This window comes from Buteo buteo, chromosome 5 (genome assembly GCF_964188355.1).
Source record: "Buteo buteo chromosome 5, bButBut1.hap1.1, whole genome shotgun sequence".
Taxonomy (NCBI): domain Eukaryota; kingdom Metazoa; phylum Chordata; class Aves; order Accipitriformes; family Accipitridae; genus Buteo; species Buteo buteo.
Window position 1 is genome coordinate 45,977,873 of NC_134175.1, and position 24,191 is coordinate 46,002,063.

Consider the following 24,191-nt stretch of genomic DNA (forward strand, 5'->3'; position numbering starts at 1 on the left):
ACAGGTAGAAGAAAGCACAGGTTATGACATTTCATCACAGAAAGGGCAGTAATGCAACTTCTCTCAGAGTAAATCCCAGTCACCTAAAGAAGTGACCCATTCATCTTCTAATTACAAAATCTGAGGAACTTTGTAGAATATCTCAAGATACCTACTACTGTTACCCCTGCTTGAGTATTTAAGTACAGCTCACATATTTTCAGAACTAGTTTATTACTGAGTAATAATAAATGAGTTTCAGTGTTTCAGGCATAGTCTAAAAAGGTCCCTGATAGGTCACCTACGCTACCTGGAAAAGCTGCAGAATAGAGGAAAACATTACTAACCTTTAGAAACTGTGCTTAGGCATGCAATTTGCTGGGGGCACTGCCCCATCACTTTAACCTGGGTGATACAGAGTAAGGGTAGAAGTGGAAAATCCACACTCAAGAAAGCAAAGAGAAGAGGTGCTTCTTAAAAACCCTTTGTGCTTAAAGTCAAGTCAAGTAAGAGGGAGAACGACAAAGGCTTTTGGAATGACAGAATCCTCTTAAGAGTGAAAAATCTGCTAATATCAAAGGCAGCTGCCTGCTGGGGGGAGGCAGGAAGGGGCAGAGACAGATTTGCAAGAGGAAATGTGTATCTCCTGCATGATGTTGATCAGATCCTACAGAAAGCTCTGGAGTGAGCATGCTGATGGCAGGAAACAATGGCGTAGAGCAGCTTATTCCCCTTTTTTCCCCTAGATCCCTATACTTCTTGTGTTACCTCAGATAAAGACCATGTTTTGAATCTTCTAAACAGTCTCTGTTGTACGCCTCACATATTGCAGGATTAAAGGCAGGATGGGTTTCCAAGCTGAATAGCAAAATACTCTCCAGGTCAGAAGTCCAGCAAAGGCAGAGTAAGTGCTATCCTGCTGATCAATGCAATTTCATTTCTGTGAAAAGGTAAGAGATGGAAATGGTACTCTGGAAGTAAGCTGGACAGGTTAAAAAAAAAAGGGGGGCAAAAAAAGCAACAACCAAGCTCTTGGTCTCCCCAGACCAATAAGTGTTTAAGACACATGCCTGTACCATGAGAGGATGCAAACACAGCAGCCTGATGAGAATTCTACAGTAAAGGCTCATCTACATCTCTAATGCTCTGTGTCAACAAAGAGACAATAAAAATATTAAATATTCAAATCTTGCTAAATGGAAACTAGGATTATGCTTCTCACTGTAGGCATGTTCCCACAGAAATTAATGAGAAACTTACCATCAAGTCCCACATTGTGCAAACTTCTCAGCCTGGTTTAAACTGTCATTGCTTTTCTGAAACCAATGGTATTTTGCAAATCTTAAATGATATTCTGCCCTGACCATTACTTCTAAGTATTCAGTTTGTTCTATAAATCAAACAAATAGTACACTGATGATGAAGCCTTTGATCAAACACTATAGGCCCTATAGCCAATAGAAAACACGAGATGAAAACAGACCCTGCAATCTGGAAATGGTAAGCTTTCTAGAATCGATGAGAAGATATAAATCACTGAAGACATTGATCTATGAAGCTGTACAATGCAGTGACCTGACTGAGACTTATCAGAAAGCTGGTGTTCACAGTTAGCTGAAGTAGGAACAAGCAATATAATACTTCCTCTTCCCACTAATAAATAAAAGTAAGAACAATAAATTAAGAGAGCAGGAAATCCACCTGAAAATCCAAATGATAATTTACTGGAATTTGTAGAATATAAAGAAATATGTAGAATATAAAGCCAATCTTTTCCCTTCCAGAATACTGAACAAGAAAGTTTTTTCACTGTTTATAAACAAAGGGAGTAACTATAGTAATAGAAAAAATCATATGGAAGCTTTCAAAAGATAAGGGACCAAACAGCCTATTTCAGAAATTACCTCCTCCTTCATCCCAAGAAAGGCAAAAGGCTGCTGACCCTCTGGACACAGCATCAGTCATTGGGATGCCTTTCCTTTAATACTCATCACCTTTTCAAGGATCAGACAAGGGTCAAAGGGACACTTAGCCAGCTATTTCTTAACCATTATTATTTCAGAAATTACTGTATTTTTAAAGTTTTATTGGTAGTACCATCAGTTGTCTGTTCTTTGCCCCTTCTTTCTTAAGATGCTTTCTAGGAATTACACTACACACACACAGAAAAAAAAAAACCAGAAAAAAATGAGCTCACTTTGAAATGTTTTGATTTGTGACTATGAAATTTCAAACCAAGAAGAGTAAATGTCAGATGACACAAAGAAAAAAAAAGGTAGCTGGCAAAAATCTATTCTAGATTTTCTCTTTTACAGTGAAAACCATGATTAGGCACTAATTGGAATAAGGGATCTTCTCTGGTAGTAACAACAAATATATGACATGAAATGATCATATAGTTCCCCCAGTAACTCAGATTCCAATTTTTCCTAATTTAAGATTTTACAGTGCAGGAACTACCTACTCAAGGAAGAAGCCTTTACGAAAACAGCAATCATTAACACTGATAACCAGCAGATGGGCCTCCAAGGGAGGAGGCCAAACAGAACCAGCAGCAGCACAGCACCTGCCACAGCTCTCCGCAACGGTAAATGCAAAGTCCTGCACCGGGGACAGAATAACCCCGTGCACCAGCAGAGACTGGGAGCCAACTGCAGAGGAAGGTGTCTGTTGCAGGGAAGAGAGAAGACGGAGCCAGATTCTTCTGAGAAGTGGCACGATGAAAAGACCAGATACAATGGACACTGCTTGGAACATGAGAAATTGCAATTAGATATTAGGAAAACCTTTTTTTTTTTTTTTTTTAGTCCCATGAGGGTGCTCATATGGTCACTGGAACAGGTCACCCAGGGAGGTTCCTGAATCACAGAGATATTGCAAAGTTCAGTGGACAAGTGGCTATAATAACACAACATAGCATAATCTAATCCCACTATAACTGCATCTGGACTCTATGGTACTGATTATAAACAGCAATCTTTCACAAGGACATGTGACAAAATTCTGATTGAACCAAACAAGAATGAAATAAAGATCAAGATCTTTGAAATGCTGATTTTCCCAATGAGCATTGGATGACATGAATTGCTTGTCTGGAAACTGATAAGTAATAATTAGAGATGACATCTTTGCTCATAGAAGCTAAAGATCATTTTCATGTGATAAACACAAGTCTTCCAGAGAAGTGAAGTGTTTCAGATGCAATGTGGTGAAGATTCATCAGAAACAAAGAATCTCCTTTTTTTTTAAATTCCTTTTAATTCTTCAGCTTCTGAAATTTATTAGATACAATGGTTTTATAATGGTTACAAATCCCAATTCTTCTGAGAGTCATGCCTGCAATTTTCCAAAACCACACTTTAACCCAATGTCCTGGCTTCAGCTGGGATAGAGTTGATTTTCTTTCTAGTAGCTGGTATAGTGTTATGTCTCGCATTCAGTATGAGAAGAATGTTGATAACACACTGATGTTTTCAGTTGTTGCTAAGCCGTGTTTAGAATAAGGCAAGGCTTTTTCAGCTTCTCGTGCCCAGCCAGCAAGAAGGCTGGAGGGGCACAAGAAGTTGGGAGGGGACACAGCCAGGACAGCTGACCCAAACTGCCCGAAGGGGTATTCCAGACCATGTGATGTCATGTCCAGTATATAAACTGGGATGAGTGGGGCTGGGAGGGATAGCTGCTCGGGAACTAACTGGGCATTGGTCGGTGGGGTGGTAAGCAATTGCATTGTGCATTACTTGTTTGTATATTCCAATCCTTTTATTACTATTGTAATTTTAGTATTGTTATTATTATTAGTTTCTTCCTTTCTGTTCTATTAAACTGTTCTTATCTCAATTCATGAGTTTCACCTTTTTCCTTCTGATTCTCTCCCCCATCCCACTGGGGGCAGGGGGAGTGAGTGAGTGGCTGCGTGGTGCCTAGTTGCTGGCTGGGGCTAAACCACAACACCCAAGAATAAAATATATGTCAGATATATAATTAAATAGCGCTTATGATTGCTCATAACCACTTATTTGAGAAAAAAAAATTATTCACAATGTAGTTATTAACAGATCATATACAGAGGCAATGGTAACAGGCATCCAAGAATTCAATCGATATGGAACCCAATCTAAGTGGCTAACTCAGCATCTCAAAACATTTAGCTCTTCCCATGGTGTATCAGCAGCTTCCACAGGACTTTCTAAATGAGGTATTTACTAAATAGAAATAGGATAGAAATCTTAGATTTCAGTGGCTGAATTTGGTGATCCAGGTACACCACACTACACTTCTAACACTCTTTCCTGCTATAATAAAGGCAGACTCTTAACCTCCAAACCCAAACTGCAATTTCCAAATCCACACACAGAATTGTTTATGTATGTGCTGGTTTTGGCTATGGTAGAGTTAATTTTCCTCATAGCAGGTAGCATGGGGCTGTGTTTTGGATTTGTGCTAGAAACAGCATTGATAACACAGGGATGTTTTCATTACTGCTTACCCAGAGCCAAGGGCTTTTCTGCTTCTCAGCCCACCCCACCAGTGAGGAGGCTGGGGGGGCACAAGAATTTGGGAGGGGACACAACTGGGACAGCTGACCCCAGCTGACCCAAGGGATATTCCAGACCATAGGACGTCATACTCAGTGCATAAAGCTGGGGGAATGTTGGCCAGGGGACCGCTGCTCGGGGACTGGCTGGGCATCAATTGGCTGGTGGTGAGCAATTGTTTTCATTTGCATCACTTGTCTTTCTTGGGTTTTATTTCTCTCTGTTATTTTCTTTTTCATTACAATTTGTCGGTGTTGTTATTATTTTTATTATAAGATTTTATTTTATTTCAATTATTAAACTGTTCTTGTCTCAAACCGTGAGTTTTCTCACTTTTACCCTTCCAATTTTCTTCCCCCAATCCTGCTGGGGCGGGGGGAGCGAGCAGCTGTGTGGCACTTAGTTGCCAGCTGGGGTTAAACCATGACAATGTAATAATAAATTGTGAATATTTTTTTCTTGCAAGGCCATTCTATAGTCTTGATGTATTCTTACATGATGTACTTTCAGTGTTATTTCCACTGCAGACCTCCTAGTGTTCAGCACTATTCTTCACTCCAAGTGAGCGATAAGAAACGAGAATTTTCAGACTGTTGATGTAGATAAAAACCGTAGATGAGGGTTTCTTTGTACTTTCATGAAAAAAACAGCCCCAAGCTATGCACAAGTAGCTCAGTCTGACTGCACAAGCTGAAAAAAGGCAGCAATTGCTCCAAGGATTACTGACTTAAAATTCCAACAAGGTTAAAACTTTTTTCCAGTGGCACCTTGCTCCCCTTTCTCCCCCCACCATGACCTTTTTTCCTTAATTATAATTAACACTTGTTTACTTTGACTCAATCCCTCTTAAATATGCCCTTTGAAATTTTGCAGTATCTTCTTATATGCTTTACAACCTATTTCATTTTGTGAAACCTGGGATGTATAAAAGACACTTGTATGTTAAGTCAGAGCAATGTGAAGTAAGACTGATGAATTCATAAAGTGTTTCCTGCAAGATGCTTGGTACAGCAGTAGTCACTGATATCACCGTGATCTGAAAATGTCTGTTCCACGTGCAACTTTTTTAAAAAAATTTTCTTTATTTGCTAATGGGAATTCCACTACACACCATGACCCTGGTCTGAAAAAAACCTGTAACTGAACAAACAAGTTAGAAAGTAAAAAAAAATTACATGCAAGTAGACAGTGCAATCTAAATGATGTCTGAGTATAAGGCTACAAATATGACTTCTGGTTTTACCTTACTTACTTCTACCTATGTATTCAGCTGTTTTCTCTTGCTTCATTTTCTCCCAGTGGAAAGACAGAGAAAAATATAGCTTTGCTTTAGATAGCACATCAGCAAGTGTCGTAATTATATATTTTTGTTTATCTAACAGCTTTTGTTCAGAACAAGCTGACCAAAATTGAAAGAAAAGAAAGGAATGCACATATATCACAAAATTTTACAGAAACATCCCAAATTGTTCACAGTTTAACATTAGCGTTGTCAGGAAAAACATATAAAATTCTTCTTTTTCATCTCTGGATTTCACTTACAAAATGAACAGAGTGAGCAGAAACATTCCCTAAATTAAATACATGTGATGGATAAGAGAACAAAGTACTTTCTTTATGTTTCTGGTATGAGTCTCCTACCACTCACATATCAATCTACATGTACTACATATTACTCTTCACTCAAAATACTCCTCACGAGTACAAGCTATCACCCCTATTGAACAGTTCTGCTGTAGCATTAATAAATCTCCTAATGATGCTTTTATTGGCTGTTCCATGCATCAGAAACATCTATTACTTCCAAAAAAGTTCAGATCAAAAAGGACTATTTAGCGTATGTTATCACATCAGTAAGAGTAGATGAAGTTTCTTGTCGTCAGGTCCCCAGCTGAATGTCAGTCCTGGGTGTCAAAGTGAACTACACTAACCTTGTGACCAAATACTGCTGTTGACACCATCCTGTCTTTAGTGAATGGATATTCACGTTATCAACAGCACCCTCACCTCTGACACTTAATCTGTCAGAAGCGAAATCAAAGACTGACCATTCTGGAGGTGACTCTTCCAAGCTAGGTTTCAGACACAGTGGTGGCAGGGCTGTGTGGCAGTAGCTCATTGTGTTTGTTGTTCCTTTTCAAAATGGAAGACTTCAGCTACACTGAATAGCAAAATTATCAGCAGAAAAAAAAACGAACCCAAACCTGTTCTAGAAGCTAAGCTGTTCCTTCTTCATATCTGTATATATGATATTATGAGAAGAATATGCGGTGTGATTTTTCATGCAGATATTCTCTTATAAATTGGTTCATTATAGTACCATACTTAAAGTAATCATCTTTCCTCCCAGGAAACCTATATGCAGCATTTAAACTTTCCTGAAGGAGTTTGAAAGTATTAAAGTAACTACACTTGACTAAAGTGACAGTATTAAAATATCTACCTTTGACTGAAGTACAAACAAGCCAAACTACTCTGAAAATTAAATTCAGTAAATTTTATGTAATAGCAATTAAGGCAATAGAATTACTCTGGATTTAAATTGCTAGAAATAAGCCAATTTTCCTTGCCTTTGCAGCCCTTCACTTTTTTTTTATTAAATAATGTCTTTTCACTACTTGGATGAAGGCCAAATTACTCTTCTTAATGAAATGAAAAACTTTGAGTGCAATTTTTTTTTGCCACCCGAATGTCTCCTAAGTACTTATACTTGTTGATCCAGTTTTCCATAGATGGTTTCTTTAGGCAATACCACAAAAAGGCTCTAAAGGACATACCTGAAGATGAGCCTTAACTAGTATTTTGGAATGACAGCAATATATTAACTGACTAATTCTCAGCATAAGGACAATTGCAGAAGTTGACCTAAGAAGTTACCTGTGGGATTAGGACAAAAAAATTAGTATATTGTTACATAACCAGGCAATTTTTTGCAAATGCCAGGGAATAGTTGGTTTGTCTCACAATCTTGTCAGGAAAACTTCTGAAAGAAGCTCAGAATGCATCTTCACACAAAAATAAAATGTAGGAACAATCATTCTGGACCAGATCAGAACTTCAACTTTTCAAAAATGAAAAATACTTTTCGTGATCATCAGTGCACATTCTTTCCAAAATAAATATACTGGTGTACTGTTAAGTGCATTGTTCTGTTAAAATAACTTTCAAAAAGAGAATGTTTGTGAATGCAGTATAATCTCCCTTTTTTTTTTTTCCCTCAGAAAATAAGCAAAATTTTAGATTTTTTTCAACTTTTTAAAGTTTAAAAAATAGCATTGCTTCCTGCTGGTTTGAAAACATAAATGAATCACAGCTCAAAATGCAGAGTGAACAATCTCTTTTAGGGAGAGGAAATAGGGAGAGAGCAAGTGACTTGGCCATATATAAGACCCAACCTTGGAATACCAAAGAATACAAACTGTTTTTTCAACTTTTCTGTCCAAACACTTCTGTCACTAGACAGCTGATTGCAGTAAATGGTCTTTATTTATTATTTCTTATTCATTATCCTTACTCAGAAAACACAGAGGATTCGACAGATAAAAATGCTTCTTATTTTCCTGCCAGACCCTCTTGGCCAACCAGAACCTCTTCAATACCAGCTCAGGATGGGCAATGCTGTGTCAGGTCAACAAAGGATGTCTGGATCCTCACAGGGATCTGGATAGGCTACAGATAGGTAAGACCCTCTTATTAAAATCTTCTAAAAGATCTAAAAGATGACAGCAACTCCCTGGGGATCTCAATGCTCTACTGAGAAACAGAGTGGGGCTGGAAGTGGCGCTGGGTCCCACGGCAAGCATGCCACAGCAGCCCCGCAGGCTTGGTTACTCACAGAGCCAGAGCGTGGGCTGCCCTCAGCCTGCGGGCCAGCACAGCCCTGCTGCTGGTAGCCCTGATTTGACCTGCACAAGGAATACACGCCAATAAAGAGCAACAAGTTGGCCTGCACATACAAAGATACCGGCATCTCTCCAAGCAGCAGACAGATTATCTTAAAAGTCGTATTTGCTACAAACTCCATGAGGTTATTCCAGTCTCTTAGGACTAGCAAGCAAAGGTATGTTAGAGCCATACTCTTTTTTCTCAAATACATCCCCTGAATTAGAAAAAAGGCAACCGGAACACCACCATTAAGGGCAAGATTAAGGTTGCAGACAACCTGCTGTGCATAAATGGGAAGTCCCTGTATGCATTAGGACGACCTGTGTCAGTCAGGCTGTGAACCACATCATCACTTTGCTTTCCAAAGAATTGCTGTTATGCCTGTTTCATATGTATAGGCTTCAGGCAATGTATACGGGCTGATTTTTGTGGATTCATTTTTTGTGGATTCCAAAAGTAAGAACTAGAAGAAAGATACAGCAAAAGATAGAAACACTGTATTGTAGAGGAAAATCTAAATGTAGAATTACAATCAGTATAATACATAATGGTACCATCAAATCAGTCAATCTGCACCTCTTGTTACTGTAGATATATAGAGGATTCTGGGAAGGAAAGAACAGCTTGTTTTCTGAGAAACAGGCACACAAATGGCACATTTCAGTTATGAGACTTCGCTGTGTTAAACATAACTCCATTGCTTTGTTACTGTATTACAAACAATCAAAAAGGGAAAACTATTTGCACATATGCTCCTTGCAACAAAACTGTAATTCTGAACGGTGTCTGAGGAGCACCATCACCCTCCTTTGGGAGCAAGAATCCAACCTCAGTTTAGGTAAATATGGGAACAAATATTTATCAGCATCTTTGCACAGTGGTGGAAATCTATGAGAAGAAAAGCCGTAAGGAATTAGTCGCTACCAAGCTAGCCTTGGATTTCTCTGTATGGAAAAGCAGTCCAACAGCAAATGCTTGTGTCCTCGACAGCCCGGGATTTCCGGCGGAGCTCCCAAGGATGTGGGTGCCTTCACTTCTGTCCTTCTCTGGGAGACACAAAGCTGCTAAGCTTTGCCTAGTAATATTCTCCTTAGTAGCTTAGGAGGCCTGGTCGATGCAGTCTCCTGTGGGCACTTCTAGTCCAGAGAGATAAGCTGAATTTTAAGGATATACTTCCTCTTTCTGCAATAGAAGTTAGCATTAAAAATCCTATGCGGATTTCAGCTAGGGAATTCAACTAGTGCCTTTTTTTCAATTCATGGCCATGCCTCACCTATAAAATGTTACATATCAATGTCCTGAACATTAAGCTTGTATAATATTGTGTTAAGATAAAATTATATTGCCAATAGATACAGTTTTTCTTGCATGAAAGAGCTGTTGACACCAACGGCTGTGCAAATTAGAAGTGACAGTCACAACAACTCTTCCACATTTGAGTCTCACAAAGCACGCAGACAAAAAATTGGGTTGATCTGACCAACAATGCCACCTGAAATGTGCCTGTATCACTTATGTAGTCACACCTCTCTGACACCTGCTTCTGAAAGCAATTGGCAAAACGCTCCAGATTTCATGACTGAAAGCTGGAGTTATTTTACCTTTGTATTGCAGTTATCAGTATTGAGTCTTCACAGATAAATCTTCTTTCTTACCTGTGGATAAGGCAGACATATATACATATATTTGTATACAGCAAGCGGGCAGGAAATGGAACTGAACTTTCTTACGTTCAAAGCCACTCCTCCCGTGAAGCTGCAGTGTGAGTTAATGATTGCACTGGTGGTGATGCCCTACAAATGGGACAGGTGTCCCCCATGGAGCTGTGTGCCATTCTTCTCACGGTGCACTCTAAAGCCTGAGAATTCTCTTCTGAAGCCATTACTTCTCAAAATCTTGTCATCCCTCCAGAGTGAGAAAAAAACAGAGCTGAACCACAGTCACAGCTCTTACTCGGTGAGGAGAGCCCATCCAAATGCTTAGGCTGCAATTACTCAAACTGTCTGCTACCACTCTGATGTCAGTGTAGTCACATGGGTGCCAAAAAGAGCAGCGGAGCAAAAAATGAGACAGGACACATACCACTTACAGAAAGAAACGGGGGGAATCAAGCTGCTCCTCTCCCTTGCACCCAGGGCCAAAGAAACCTGAAAATGTGCTCTACTATTAAGGCTACCTGTAAACCCCATTGAGTCTTTGAGCCAGGCTTCTCCTGGTGTAGACTCAGCAGCACTGACCTCAGCACAGGGATCGTTCTCCTTGACAAACCCCCTACCCCATTACTTGTATCTTTCTCCTCTTGAATTTGTATAGTCAATCTCTGAAGTCCTGCACTGCCCAGCACAATGAAGATCCCTTCTGCTAAAAAGTAGTCTAGACCATGTCAGCGGGTGAATAAGCACAGTCAAAGACACTCTGCACTAGCACTGAAGTTGAGGGATGACTGGGCCCATGACGTTAGATGGGATGGGCTTCAGGCTGGCTACAACCCAGGACTTCAGTTCCTGCTGATCAGAGGAACTTGCCTGGTCCCACAGCAGTATTTGGAGTGCAAATCTCAAAGCAGCACAGTGGGGTTCTGAAAAGGTTACAAACCTTACGGTCACAAGGTTTTACTTCCCTAAGTTTTTCATACAAATTCATGTATCAAAATCCCCAAATTCCCAACAGCAAAAACTGACTTCCATATTTTTTAATACAAGACAGGGTAGCCCTACTTGAAGACCATCCAAGCTCCACTTTGAAATTGATTCCTTTTCTATTTAAAGTATTTGTATGTTAAACAAACTCCTTAGGGGAAGTAAGCCTTTTTCCAAGTTTACAAGGAAATATGAAAAGCCTTTTTTTTTTTTTTAAATCTCTTCATTATCTGGCTCAGTACTTCTAACAGTTCTGTTTACCACAGAAGCAGCAGCTCACATATATGATGACCTCCTAAATATACTTGAGATTAAATGATATGTTGTTATCCTCTTCTTACAGACAAAGGTTAAAGATGGACAGATAAAGTGATCTTGTCCAAGGAAATGGATAAATTTGTAGCAAATGAAAGAATCAAAATCTAGTCTCCCAAACACAGTGCTTTAAACAGCAGATTGTCCTTCCTCTCCGATGTGACTGCACCATGTCTGTCCTGAGCTTTAGTGGACATATTGACAATTCCAGAATTATAACAAATTGTGAACTTACAACAAACTCTCATCTATTTCAATCACTGTACACTGACGTAAAGCCAAAAGGAGTTCAAAAACCCCTTGAAAGTCTTTGAGTGAACTGTAATCTGGTAAGACTCTACCTAGATATCCAGTATTGTGATCAAACAGGAAAGAGACTCTAGTTTTTGGTATGCAAATCACAACGACAAACTTAGGAAGGAAAGTCTGCAGGGTGCTTCTTTTAATGTCTTGGGTTCAAGTACTGCACACAATTATTTCTGGGGATCATTCTCCCGCTTAGATAAAGTACTTGTCTCTTGAATGTAGATAGTATTAATATATGAGGTATTGGCTTGGCCTTTCATGGTCTTACTTTTAGGTGGACAATGCCTCTTGGAAACATTATAAAGCTCTTACATACTACAGCCTTTTAGTCAAGTAAACTTTTAAGCAAGAAATATGATGGTTCATGGCAATTCAAATCACACATATTCTTGTCTACATTTATGTGAGCATTCATTATAAATCTTCCCTCAGTTAGTATTATGTAAAATGATAACAGAGGAGAATTTTATTTACAATCCTGCTTCTAAATTTATTTACCCTAAAGAAATCACATCATCCATCTGTAAGTCCAAATTAAATTCCCATAGGGCAGCTAGCTCTATGGAAAGGGTTAGAATATTTTGCTTCAAGTAAGAATTCCAGCAAGACCTAACACAATATTGCAATAATACTGCATGCTCTGGGCTCCATCTTATTATTATTCTTCTAACATGATCACTATGCAACATTTAATGTTCATTAGCAAGATTATTTATTCTGAAGTCAGGCATATTGATATTATAATAAGAACTCAATTTCATACACCCCAGAACAATAATTAGATTTGTAAAAAACAAATATGTAGACAATGGTCAATAGATCAAATGTGTTTATTGCACAGAGGTATCTTTTATGACTATTCAGATACTAATTTGAACAGGCTTCACACACTAAAACTAACTTACCATCGTGTCAGAGAATATGGGACATATGTTGATAAGTCACACTGGAGATTGCCTAGGTCATGTCCTCCTTTGTTATGAAATACATAGTTCTGAAACTGCAGTAAAATCTGATACTCTATTGCACTGAGTACTGATCATATTGTTCTGATCATATCATAGTAATCATAGAGAACAGGAATGATTCAGAATGTGTTCTATAAGGTAACTGATTGTAGAGGATGGCTTTCAAAACAATATTAGTATTTATACATTCAATAACTTCTGTGTATGTATATGAAGAGATATATATATATATCACCTGGAATTCAGATCATAAAAATCTTTTTGTCACACGTTAGCTCACATCTATACTTCATTTACAAATACAGAATGATAATATGGTTATCATGTTCCCAAAAACCTGAATACATCAGTGTTTTTAAGAAACATTGCCTAGGTAGTACATTCAAGTTCTATTCCCATTTGTGAACTACCCTTATAAATATATCAAAAACCTGTTTGAATGCATTTGGAAAGATACAAATGAAATGCTTCTATTGCAATATTGATGCCTCTTGTCATACCTGGACACAGTATTTGCAATAAAATTCATCATATATTTAGATGATATGTTTGTCCATGATTTCCACACAGTTGGTTTCAATAACATATTAATGATGCATATAATGCCTTATTAGTATGTTTTTCAATGTTAAAATACCTTGTAAACATTTCAGATCACAGCTTCTTTGCCAACTATTTGTTTTGAAGAGCCTTTCAGGTATTAGCTTTTATTAGTACATGTGTTTGTTGCCTAAATCACACTGCATAGTTTTTACCATGTGACTGAATAACAAATACACATCAAGTGAACTCATCTCTGACCTACATAGCAGGCAGCCATAGGAGGGCAGGAATGCGCTGCTTTGCATGTGAATAGAGCCGTTCCTTGAAATTCCCAGAAAACAAACTATTTGTTCAGAAGTTTGTCACAAAAGTGAACAAAAGGGATGTGAGGATGAATGAGCCAAAGAGATACTCAGAAAAAACACAATGTTCATGGAAATGTTCCGTATTTTTGACCTGTTTTACCTATCACAGACTGGTATATAATGCAGTAGCCTAGCTATTCCTCCAGGAAAGGAAAAATCACTGCTTCTGAGTCATGAATTAGGAAAAGTAATTCATAAGCAAAGAAAATTGCACAGTGGCAATACGGAAGAAATGAAATTTGCTAAAAAACAAGCTAACTTTGATATCATGAGTGAAAACGTTCCCAAGAACAAGAAGAGAACAGGAAGAGAAGGAAGCTGCTATCCAATGTGGAGTACAAGATTTAAAATAATCCTAGAGTAACAGGTATATGGGTGCTTTAAGGTCCTGGGACAGAGATAGCTTCACTTTGTAAGAGAGCTAGGCTCAGGTCTGGGGAATCTGCCCTGACTACCACCTAGCAGATTCAAACAAAACCCCATGTCCAGAAAGAAGGGAAAAAAAGGGGTTTAGACAGCAGTTTGCTAGATGGAGTAGGCTGTTTGCTAGAGCTGAAGGAAAACAAAGAATTGTTCTTGTTACCATTAAATGGGCAGAACTGCCTTGTTCTTTTGTTGGTCAGAAAATAAACCCAAGAGATTTTACACAAAACACACCACGGTACCCATTCTCCTGGCTGGCAGGATACAACAAAATACCTATGTCAGTATGGCCCCAAAGGAGAAAAAAATAAAACCATAACCAAATTCTCTTTTTTCAAAAACTAAGAAACAAATGAAAGATGGAGGAAGAACTACACAGAAATATACAAGCACCGAAATTGGAATGAGTAGTTTATCTCCCCTTTAGGAAAGCAGCACACAAAATTTCAGATTTCAAAAGACCAGTATAGTGCCTGAAAGAAAAATAAAGAACACCCAAACCCTCAGTTTGATGGAAAGAAACTGAAGTACTTTTTTGCTTTTCTTGTTGAGAGTGCAAAACAAAACTCAAAGAAGCTAAAACCTAATTGTGGTACCACCTTACTGTGGTTTCCACGGTAATACAGCATACAGAAAAGCAGATAATAAAATCATTCCAGCTGTCTCTTATAAACAGACAAGTAATCCACCCAAAGGAGAGACTGACACCAAGCCCACTTCAGAACACCCACTGTTAGGTGGCAGGAGTGAGCAGGAAGTATAGATTTAAACTCTGAACAAAGAGGAGAGAACTGAGTTTCACTTTTGCATCCCAAAAGGGTAGTGACTAAAATGTGGATGCTTTTATCACCAGTTTCTAAAAGCACAATGTTCTATTATAACTTCAACAAAACGTTTAATTTGTCCTGAAATTAAATTTTACAGGCTATCAATTTAACAAGAAAAATTGATTATTTTGGAAGGTTAATCTAAAAGATTCTTTTCCCTTCAATCCAAGCTTAAAATGAAAATTTAATTACAGTGATAAATACTCTTTAATATACATTTTTGTTTAGCTATATTGCTGTATTTTTGATCCATCAGTTGTAAGAATGGACTAATATGACTAGAATTTTTGAAAAGTGTTTTAGCTGAAGGATCGCTGCCTAGTATAGACTTTAATATATTATTTCAGCATTTTATGTCTTTATAAGGAATGCTTATTCTATTTAAAAAGACACAGGATAGGACTGACTTCATTAAGTAGTTTTTTTTTTTAAGAATTCATGTGCAGAATATCTGATTAACTGGGATTTTACTCATTCCTGTTTCCAGACACTTAAAAAGGCTTTCCACCACCTCAGGTTCACTGCTTCCAGAATACCGCAGTATATTAGGAAAAAGTAAAATGCTCCTTTTCTTATAAACAGCATAAACAGACCTGGTTCCCTTTGAAAAACCTCTAAAATCTTTGCTCTCCTAAATTCTGTCCTGCGACACACTCTCTCTACCCCAAGTGAGGCTGACAAAACACACCTGCCACAAGCAGCAATAAGAAACTATGGAGCTTGATATGGAAGCCTCACACCCAGTAAGAATATGAGTGGATAATATTAACCATCGCAATCTGAAGGTCAAGTTGTCAAAAGCATCTATGTTTTTGAGAGATGCTGGAATATATTACTTAAAATATTAAGTACTTTATTAAAGTCCTCAAAACTAGTTTCTCTGTCCCCTGTTAACTGTGAGGAGCAACAACTGCAGATAACACAATGACAATAAAAATGAAAATGAGAGAACACGCAGGAAAATGTAGATGTTACCAACCACCACTTACCAGTATTCATAACTAGTAAACAATAGAGGAAACAATGCCAGACATGTTTATCTCAGTAGTGCAATTTTTGTTTTAAAGAACTTTTCTATCACAAGAAAACAGGTAGTAAGTCACTAATACCTGATATACCTTCATGATATTGACATTTCCTTCTCCATGCTGGCCTGGGGATCCTTGGCTCTGTAGCAGATTTCTCACTGTCTCCTCCATTCTAGAAAATGAAAATATTTATAAAAGTCAAGTGTATGGAAAAAAATTAAGAGTTGCATTCAGTGGTTTTGTTCTTTACAAGAGCTTAGTGCATCCATGGCTACCATGAAATTAATATTTAAAGACAACCCTGGCCTTATAATGTTCTCATACTCCATGTTATGAATAACACATTAAGGGCACTCTTTTATCTTTTGAATATGCACAGTAATTAGTTGTATTGTTAAAATCCTAGAGGAGCTCAGTTACAAAAATTAAAACAAATGTGTGCAAAAGACATCACCTTGTCAACAGTGTAACCAAACACCACGATAAAATTACTGTCATTTAGGAACAAAATCAGTCAGATTAAAAAAAACCAACCTGCTGTATTTCCAGCCAATTGTCAGGTTTGTGCAATTTAGACAGACTGTCAAATACATTACTAGTATTTACTCTCTATGTTATAGATGCAGCAGTGTGTGCCAGTACATTTGTTTATAGAGGCACAGCTGCTGAACACATTCACCCTTCTCTGCCCTTTCAAAGGGATGTAAAAAGCAAGTGTAGGCTACAATCTGGCACTACCATCTCATGAAAACATAATCAACTTCAGTTCCATCAGTGAAAGAAGGAAGGTTTGCACTTCCATTTCAGAAGGTGTTAATAGACACCATCAAAAGTTGTCTTTGATCTACACACATTCATCAAGCATGTTAAAACTGATAATAACACTAACCCTCCTGAATGGAGGCTGAACAGAATAGAGAGTTCTGCTCCTTCACACAGTAGGACTGCTGGGAATAACGGAAGCCACCTACAAAACACTGGTCCCATTCAAGGTGGATCAGAAATTAAATCCCATGGGCTTAGGCGATGTCACTGAGGCTGACCACAAATAAAGGGTCTGGGACTGTAGCTGGTTTCAGCTCTGTGAGTACGGGCAGGAGGAGGAAAGGGATCAAAAGCCACAGAAGCAACAACAAAGACGCTGGGTTTCACAACAAGAAATGCTACGTGCCAGTTCCAGCCAAAGGTCCTCACACTTCTCCCCACTCCCCATCTCCTCACCCAAATTCTCACCCCTGTACAACTTCTTCTTCAGCTGTGCGGATGCAACAGTTTTTCTCACCCTCCCTTTCATGTCTTCTGTTCTTTTCCTTTTAAGCTGTCTCAATCCCTTGATATAGTTGGAAAAACAGCCCAGCTGGAACAGGGGCTGGAGAAGGGAAAACTGCTGTGGCACAGGTGTGTGGGTGACATGAGGCAGGAGAGAGAGAGAGGAGTAGCTTAAGCCATATTGCCAGATATGCTGTATATTAAAACAGTGACCTTGAAAAAAGAGCCAGTATTCCTAGGCATATCAGACCAGAAACTGCCTGCTGTTGTTTATTTCTACTGTGTTTAGGGAAACATCACTTTTGTGTACCATTCTTTGCAAATGCAATTGAGCAGAAGAATTAGTCACAGAGTATCTTTTTTTTTTTTTTTTTTTTTTTTTTTTTTTATTTCTAAGGTAACAATCCATCAAGACAGCAAATATTAACTAACTGCTCCGGCCAAAGGCGAATAATGTTATCTTTTACATAAGCCTCATAGTCCTTCTGTTCTTTCAGTCTTATAAGAATGAATGGTATTGGCTAATTTAGCAATAATATGATGTTTTGCTAGGTTTTGTCCTTTCAAGTCAGCCAGCTACACTACTTTTCGAGAAGCCGACACTGGGTATTCATTCTACTCAGATGAACACTGACATTTTACTTATTCGTATGATGGTTTTTTGTCATTGATGTGCAGACTTCTACATTGCCAGAATGCCCACAGAATAGTTGGACCATCTGTTGACCAAATGTGAATAAAAACAAGCCAACTCTAATCTCTAGTGCAGACAGCGGTGCAGTTTTTCAGTTGCAGATTGGAACCATTTCTGCTCATAGGCTGACCTTAATCAGATGCCTTTTACACAAAAGAACAAATCATTTTGGTTCATAACATAAATTCCTGTGCAGTCCTCATTGAATGATTTCATTTCTTAACATGCTTATAATTTCATTTTTAAATTAACAATGTAATAGGATTGTTAATTATTGTGTTTATATATGCATACACAGTTCCAACTCTAGTCCTTCATAGAGTTCTTACAAATTAATAACCAAGCAAAAATGAGAGAAAGAATAGATTTGACTGTCACTAAAATCAGAGTTTTTCAATTTAGGCCTAATAGTATTAATGAAAACATAGTCTAGTTGCATATTAGTATCATCAGTTAAACCATGTCAGAAAAATTATGAAGAATTCTTAAATTCAACAGGTCATTTCATCTTCAGTCAAATTCAGACAGCCTATTTTGGACAAGAGGCCCATCTTGTTGAACAGCCTTATAGCGACTGGCGAGCACACAGTTTCATGTGGCAATTAGAAACACCTCCCATCAGCACTCAGATTTCTATGCAACAGAATCATCTTTGCAACATGACAGAGCTCAGTTAAACACAGTTGAGACTTTTGTTGTTTTGTTGTTTGCAGCTATTATAGAAGTTTGTACGCTGAACCCCAGGCGTAACATACACACTGTCTGTGTAGTCATGTCACTATAAAACCAGCATTGAGAGGATCTTACAAGCTTTAGGTACCCGTGGAATATCTGAAAAAGGAGAAAGGAAACTAGTTTCTGTCAAACAAGGAGATGAAATATGCTTGCAGTCAAATTTACTGCAAAGCTCTGACAGCCAGTGCTCTTGCAGTTTATAAGCTGCTGCTTCTCCACTAGCACCCCAGTTGTCCATTTTTAGGAAGGACTGATTAACCAAACATGGCACAGGATAACAATCAAGACTTGTTTCTTATAAATTAGAACCTTTGAAGCATGAACTAATGACACCTTAACTGAAAAGCGATTGTTATATTATGATCTATAATACTCTCCACAGTGACAGTACATGCCAGAAGGATTTAGTATAAATTCTTTTAAAGAATGCAGGAATAGTTGAGCCTCTATAAATTTGACTTGAAATCCCATGTTTTGCTCCCTGAACAAGGCTTCCAAAGGACATGTAAATTTTGGAAGTGAAGCAGAAAAATTAGGAGCTTTATGAAAGGCTATTTCTACACATCAACCTATATTTTCCCCCTTCTGGTAACCACGAAAGGTTATCTTCTCTCAGTCATGATTCTAATATCCTAGATGGACGCACTCCAACATCAAGCACTTGCTGATTACATCTAGAATAGCTATCCCCCACACGTGCATTCTGCCTGCTTGCTGGACTATGCTAAAAAACCTGTTTTGCCAAGGATTCTGTGCATCTTATGTAACTATCAAGCTGTTACAATCTGCAAAAACAGTCTCTAAAGTTCACCATTCCAAAGTCTACATTCTTCAATCACTATTTAAGAACATTTATATTCCCCTTTCTTTAGTGTTCTATTTAGTCTCTATTCATCTGAAGCATCTCACTTAGTACCATTAAATTTTTTGTTACATCTATTATTTGAATAGAAAATTGACTTTTCTTAGAACTGAAGTGTTCCTTTCAATTTTTCTTTTTTTAAAAAGCTATGTTCTTTAGGGGAAAAATAAATTAAACCCATGTTTGATAGAAGCTTCTTAAGTTTCTTGACTATATGTCAGTTTAGAGTAGGGAAACAGTCCTCCACCAGTCCTAATCTAAGGATAAATTTCTCAAAGCGTAAAACAGAAGAAGAAATGAGGCACTCTGAAACCAGAATCTGTTCATGGAATATAAGAGTTTAAGGAACATAAAGTATTAATGCTACTGTGGAAAGCACTGTCAAGATGTCATCTGCAATATTATCTGCAATTACGATCACCAGTGTTCAGGAGCAGCTCATTCAGAGAGAATTCGGTGAAGAAACAGCTCTGAGGTTTAGAGGAATCGAGAGTCTGTGTCATGAGACTAAACAACTTACCTTGCTAAACTTAAGAGACCTTCCACAAAAGAATCAGTGAGAAAAAGTAAAATGGGAAAGAAAACTACATCAACCTAAGGCCAATGACTGACAAAAAAAGATGGGAATATAGTGGTTACAAATACATTTAGGCTGGAATTAGGATGTTTTTAATCATGGAAGAAGTGAGACTCTGAACCAGCCTGCCAAGTAGAGTAACAGGATGAGAAACCTAAACAGTTTTAAGCCAGAGCTGAGCAGTTTATGAAATTAATTAGACAGCAGTGTCAAGAGCTGAGGACTTGAATTTATGATCCACAGGTCCTTGCTGCTATTACTTCTGAAACAAAATCAGTCATTCCTACATTTAAAAAAAATGTAATTTGTCCTGTGCTGTTGAGAGAATACCAGGAAATCAATTCAACTGCAACATACAGTTATTTATTTTGGCTTTGTTTCTGTGTGTGTTTCTGGGCAAGAGGGACAGAGGAATCTCTGGAAAGGAGGAAACATCATTGCCTGCCCAGGGAGCAAGCACATAGGGCACAGATGCTCAGGTGTCCAAGGTGGCAGAAGGAAGATTCCTCTGATTTTTGCTGCAACTCAAATCTTGCCTGGAAGCCAGGACCTGCCTGTAAGGACCCACTGAGCTGTAGGAAACCTGCTTTTAAAGCTTCTTGATGTTAATGTTTCTGACAGCTCTTCTGCCTCCATCTCCTGCCTGCCCCCACTGCTGCAACTCATGGCATGCGCCAGAGCACAGTTTCAACCAGGCCAGGTGAGACAGACCCTGCTAGGGTTGATGCATCACTGCTAGGCAGTTAAGTTCCCGACTTTTCTCTCAATTTTCTCAGGACCATCACCTTCATAAATGGGCACCTCTTTTGTGCCATCCCCCAGCAATGCTGAGACATGGTCAGAAAACCTGCCTTTGTGCCTCTCCCAGTTCTGTCATTTCAATTGGACCAAAGCCATAGGCTATTATGTCGGGGTCCTCCCCAAGAACAGATTTTAAGACCATACAGGAATTAATCTTCCCTCAAATACACTAATTCAAAGAGGCACGAGAGTTCTTTCAGCCCCCTAACTCTGCAGAACCTTCCCCATGTATTTCCCACTTCCCCAAAAGGTCTTTCAGATCCCTTTCAGCTAGGTTTATTGATTCCCTTCCCTGACAGAGGTTCACAGTTTGCCACAGTAATTTCACACGTGAAGAGGATTTTCTCTGACCAACCTCTCCACTGTGTAGGACATGCCTTTATGCCCTGTCTCAATGCAGAGAAAACCCATTCTCTTCTCCGGTTCTTTGTAGCATATACCTTAAAGGGGTTTGATCTCCCCAGACCTAAAAACTTTCCGTGACAGAGTAAGTTTTCCTGGAAAAAAACCCTTCCCATATATCTTGATCTTTGATTCCCCTTCTAGCACAGGGAATAAATACTCTCTATAGGCCATGCTCTATTCAGCTACATCCCACACAGCCCTTTTTACAGTTTTCCCTCCAAGGGACAGGTAGCGTGTAGTTGTTCCAGCTCTAGAAGGTGCATGACAGTTTCAATCCCTTCTCCCTTGACCTACTTCCTTCAAAATTTCCACAAGCTGGCAGCTACCTTTTGCTAGGTGCTATCACCTTCCCTTTTCATCACCCTCAAGCTGAGATGACAGTACTTGGTGGTTATTTCAAATGCATGCCACAAGATTTTCTTCAACTTGATACAACTTACAGTCTTACAGAGACGTGTCCAAAGGTTTCTATAGAATTTTACTAAGTTGAGGCTTGTATTTCAGCTTTTTCCTTCTCCTCATGCCATGCAGCAGGTGCAGGACTCTTTTTAAAGTCTTAGAGAAAAATATCAATAACAGATCTTTCTCCACCTTTAGCTTAACTTACTTCTGTGTAATCAAAATTCTCAGGTGGGTATTTGCTTCCAGCTCCTACCTGTGAGACAGTGAAGCTTCCTGCCTCTCTCCTGGGCAGTCTCCGGCTTAAGTCTCTTGACTTCTATTTTTAGTTATAGCCTCCCTGGAGATGTGGCCTAGGTTTCAGCTCCTTGAGCTGTCTGACCACTCCCTACTGCCTGATCACAGATGAAGGAACAGGTTCCCATGTGGTTTCTCAGTTTTTTCAGCTCTTAGTTCACCTGTGAACCAGCCAGTATTTTCACCAGCTGGACTTGCGTTGTCTCTTTGGGGACTGCAATCTGTCTGGCTTTGATGGCAGACTTCTGTGTCTCTGTCCTAGTCTTCCAGCTCTCTCTCCAAACCCACAATCCAACCAAACAAAAAGCTTCTCTCTGACTCAGCTCTCAGATAAATTTGTTTGCTTATTCATATGTAGTTTTGAACTTCAGGCTTGGGGTTACCTGCATCTCACTTCCCTCACCACTCCATTCAAAGCTCTGCAATGGATCAGGTTAGACTTTCTCCTTACAGTGAGTTCTTCAAACTACCAAAAGGCTTCAGAGTTAACAAACACACACAACCTCCTGCCCCGAGCAAATAAAAAATCCAGATTTTGGATTAAGCACCAGATTTTTTTAAACAGGGAAAATAGCTAAGTGGCTTTACAAGACATAACAGAAACAAAAAAAGTTAATCAAACAGCAGTTCCTGTTCACTGCATCCTTGCAGGAGTGTCTTTCCTTCTACCTGCTTTCAATTAAATTACTGGCTCTCTGAACTGCAGACTCTGCTTACTCCTCTGGCCCCAAGGATTTCCATTAGCTTTATACATGGCTGCCTGCTCTCCTCAACTCTCCCCCTGATCTGCAGGCTCATCTCCAGACTGTGCAGTGACCTGCCAGCCACAGCGACAGCCTCAAGACCCTCTGCTCTCCTCCACGAGCCATGGTGATCCCCAGGACGAAGTGGCCCATCTTTCCCAGGGCTGTCCCCAAGCCTGCTGTTCTCAGTGCACCTACTGCAGAGACCCTGCAGCATGCTGCTAGGCCATTGCTTCAAGTGGGTAGGTAGCCAGGAGACAGACACAAGCTTCTCCAAAGAACACAGATATTGAAAATGGATTTAAAAAAGCAAAGAAAGAAGTGAAAACAGATATGTGATAAACTTAAAAGAGAACTGACAGATGGGAAATGCTGGGCCTCTAAACCCCAAGGGGTTTTCTCTGCATTTTCAGTTCTGCTTAGGATACAACATTGGTACATGCCTTATAGCAGTGTGCTGGGCAAAGCCTACAGAATGCACAATATCCATCCTTAATATTTCAGTTGGAAAATAAAGTAATACTATCCTTTACAATAGCAACCAAAACACACACATATAATGTATAATTTATGTTTATTCTTCCTGTTCATCAGTACAGGTGCTTATCAATCCAGAAATATGAAGGCAAATTCTCCTCCTGCAGCACCACCATGGCCCTTTCCCCACCACAGCCTCTGAGCAGCCAGTTCAACCCCGTGACATTCACTAGTAGCAAATCCAAACTGCACAAGCCATGCTCTTTTCACATACTCATGCTAAACCCTCCTAAAAACATACTTAAAGCATACTCAAACTGTTGCCTGAAGGGCAAGCTATCTAAAGAAAAGTAGCACATAAAATAAAGTATCTTGTGCACGATGAGGGCAACTATTGCAAGGCTGTGCTGGAATGAAACAGGTCTCAAGCTCTATTTACACGAGTGGAGAAGGATCATTCCTTTGAGTGGACAATCTAATCAGGTGCTCTGTCTGCTACACCATACCACCACTTGAAAATTACACAAAACTGAAAGACTGAGCACAACATTTACTTAGTTGAACTACTGACCATTGAACCCACTGGAAATTTTCAAGGTATCCTTAAATACCATATGTGCCTTGAGCCTCAGATAAGTAGGGTAGGATTTTAAAGACCTCAGCATTTGTATATCACTGCTCCCACACAAGTCTGAATTCTGTTATCACACAATGGCAGACCTGACATTTCTCTGAAACTGTTCTAACTACCATCTGAGCCAGGAAACGTTGGAAATGTTTCCATTGTCTCTTTCAGCCATACAGATTTCACTCATCAAACTTATACCTACAGCAAAAAGTTTCTGAACTGCAATAGGAACCAGTGGTAATGTTTATTCCTGTGTTGACAGATAGACAAATGCCATATGGACTGTATGGGTGTCTTCCATCACCAGCCCTGTATACGATTTTGTAACTTACAGGCATGAAGGATTAAACAAAAACCAGTCCAAGACTAAGCATCACAGAAAAGCTTCTCACAGGCAACTGAAAGGATTTTTCAAATGCAGGGACTGTGCCTCCTACAATTCCCCAGTAACATATTTGGGACCTTAGGACAGGAGATATTTTCATTAACTA

General features: G+C 39.0%; 1 protein-coding gene across 8 annotated transcripts in view; it reads right to left on the bottom strand.

The window, feature by feature from the left end:
• The window catches only part of NCKAP5 (NCK associated protein 5), a 394,562-nt gene that overhangs the window by 129,326 nt on the left and 241,045 nt on the right, over nucleotides 1–24,191 (bottom strand). For 7 of the 8 annotated variants that reach the window (XM_075028892.1, XM_075028891.1, XM_075028889.1 and 4 more), the window contains one exon: nucleotides 15,895–15,985. In XM_075028892.1, the coding sequence (XP_074884993.1) occupies nucleotides 15,895–15,985 (91 nt within the window). The remainder of the gene's footprint in view (nucleotides 1–15,894; nucleotides 15,986–24,191) is intronic. The other variant, XM_075028890.1, reaches the window with a different exon arrangement.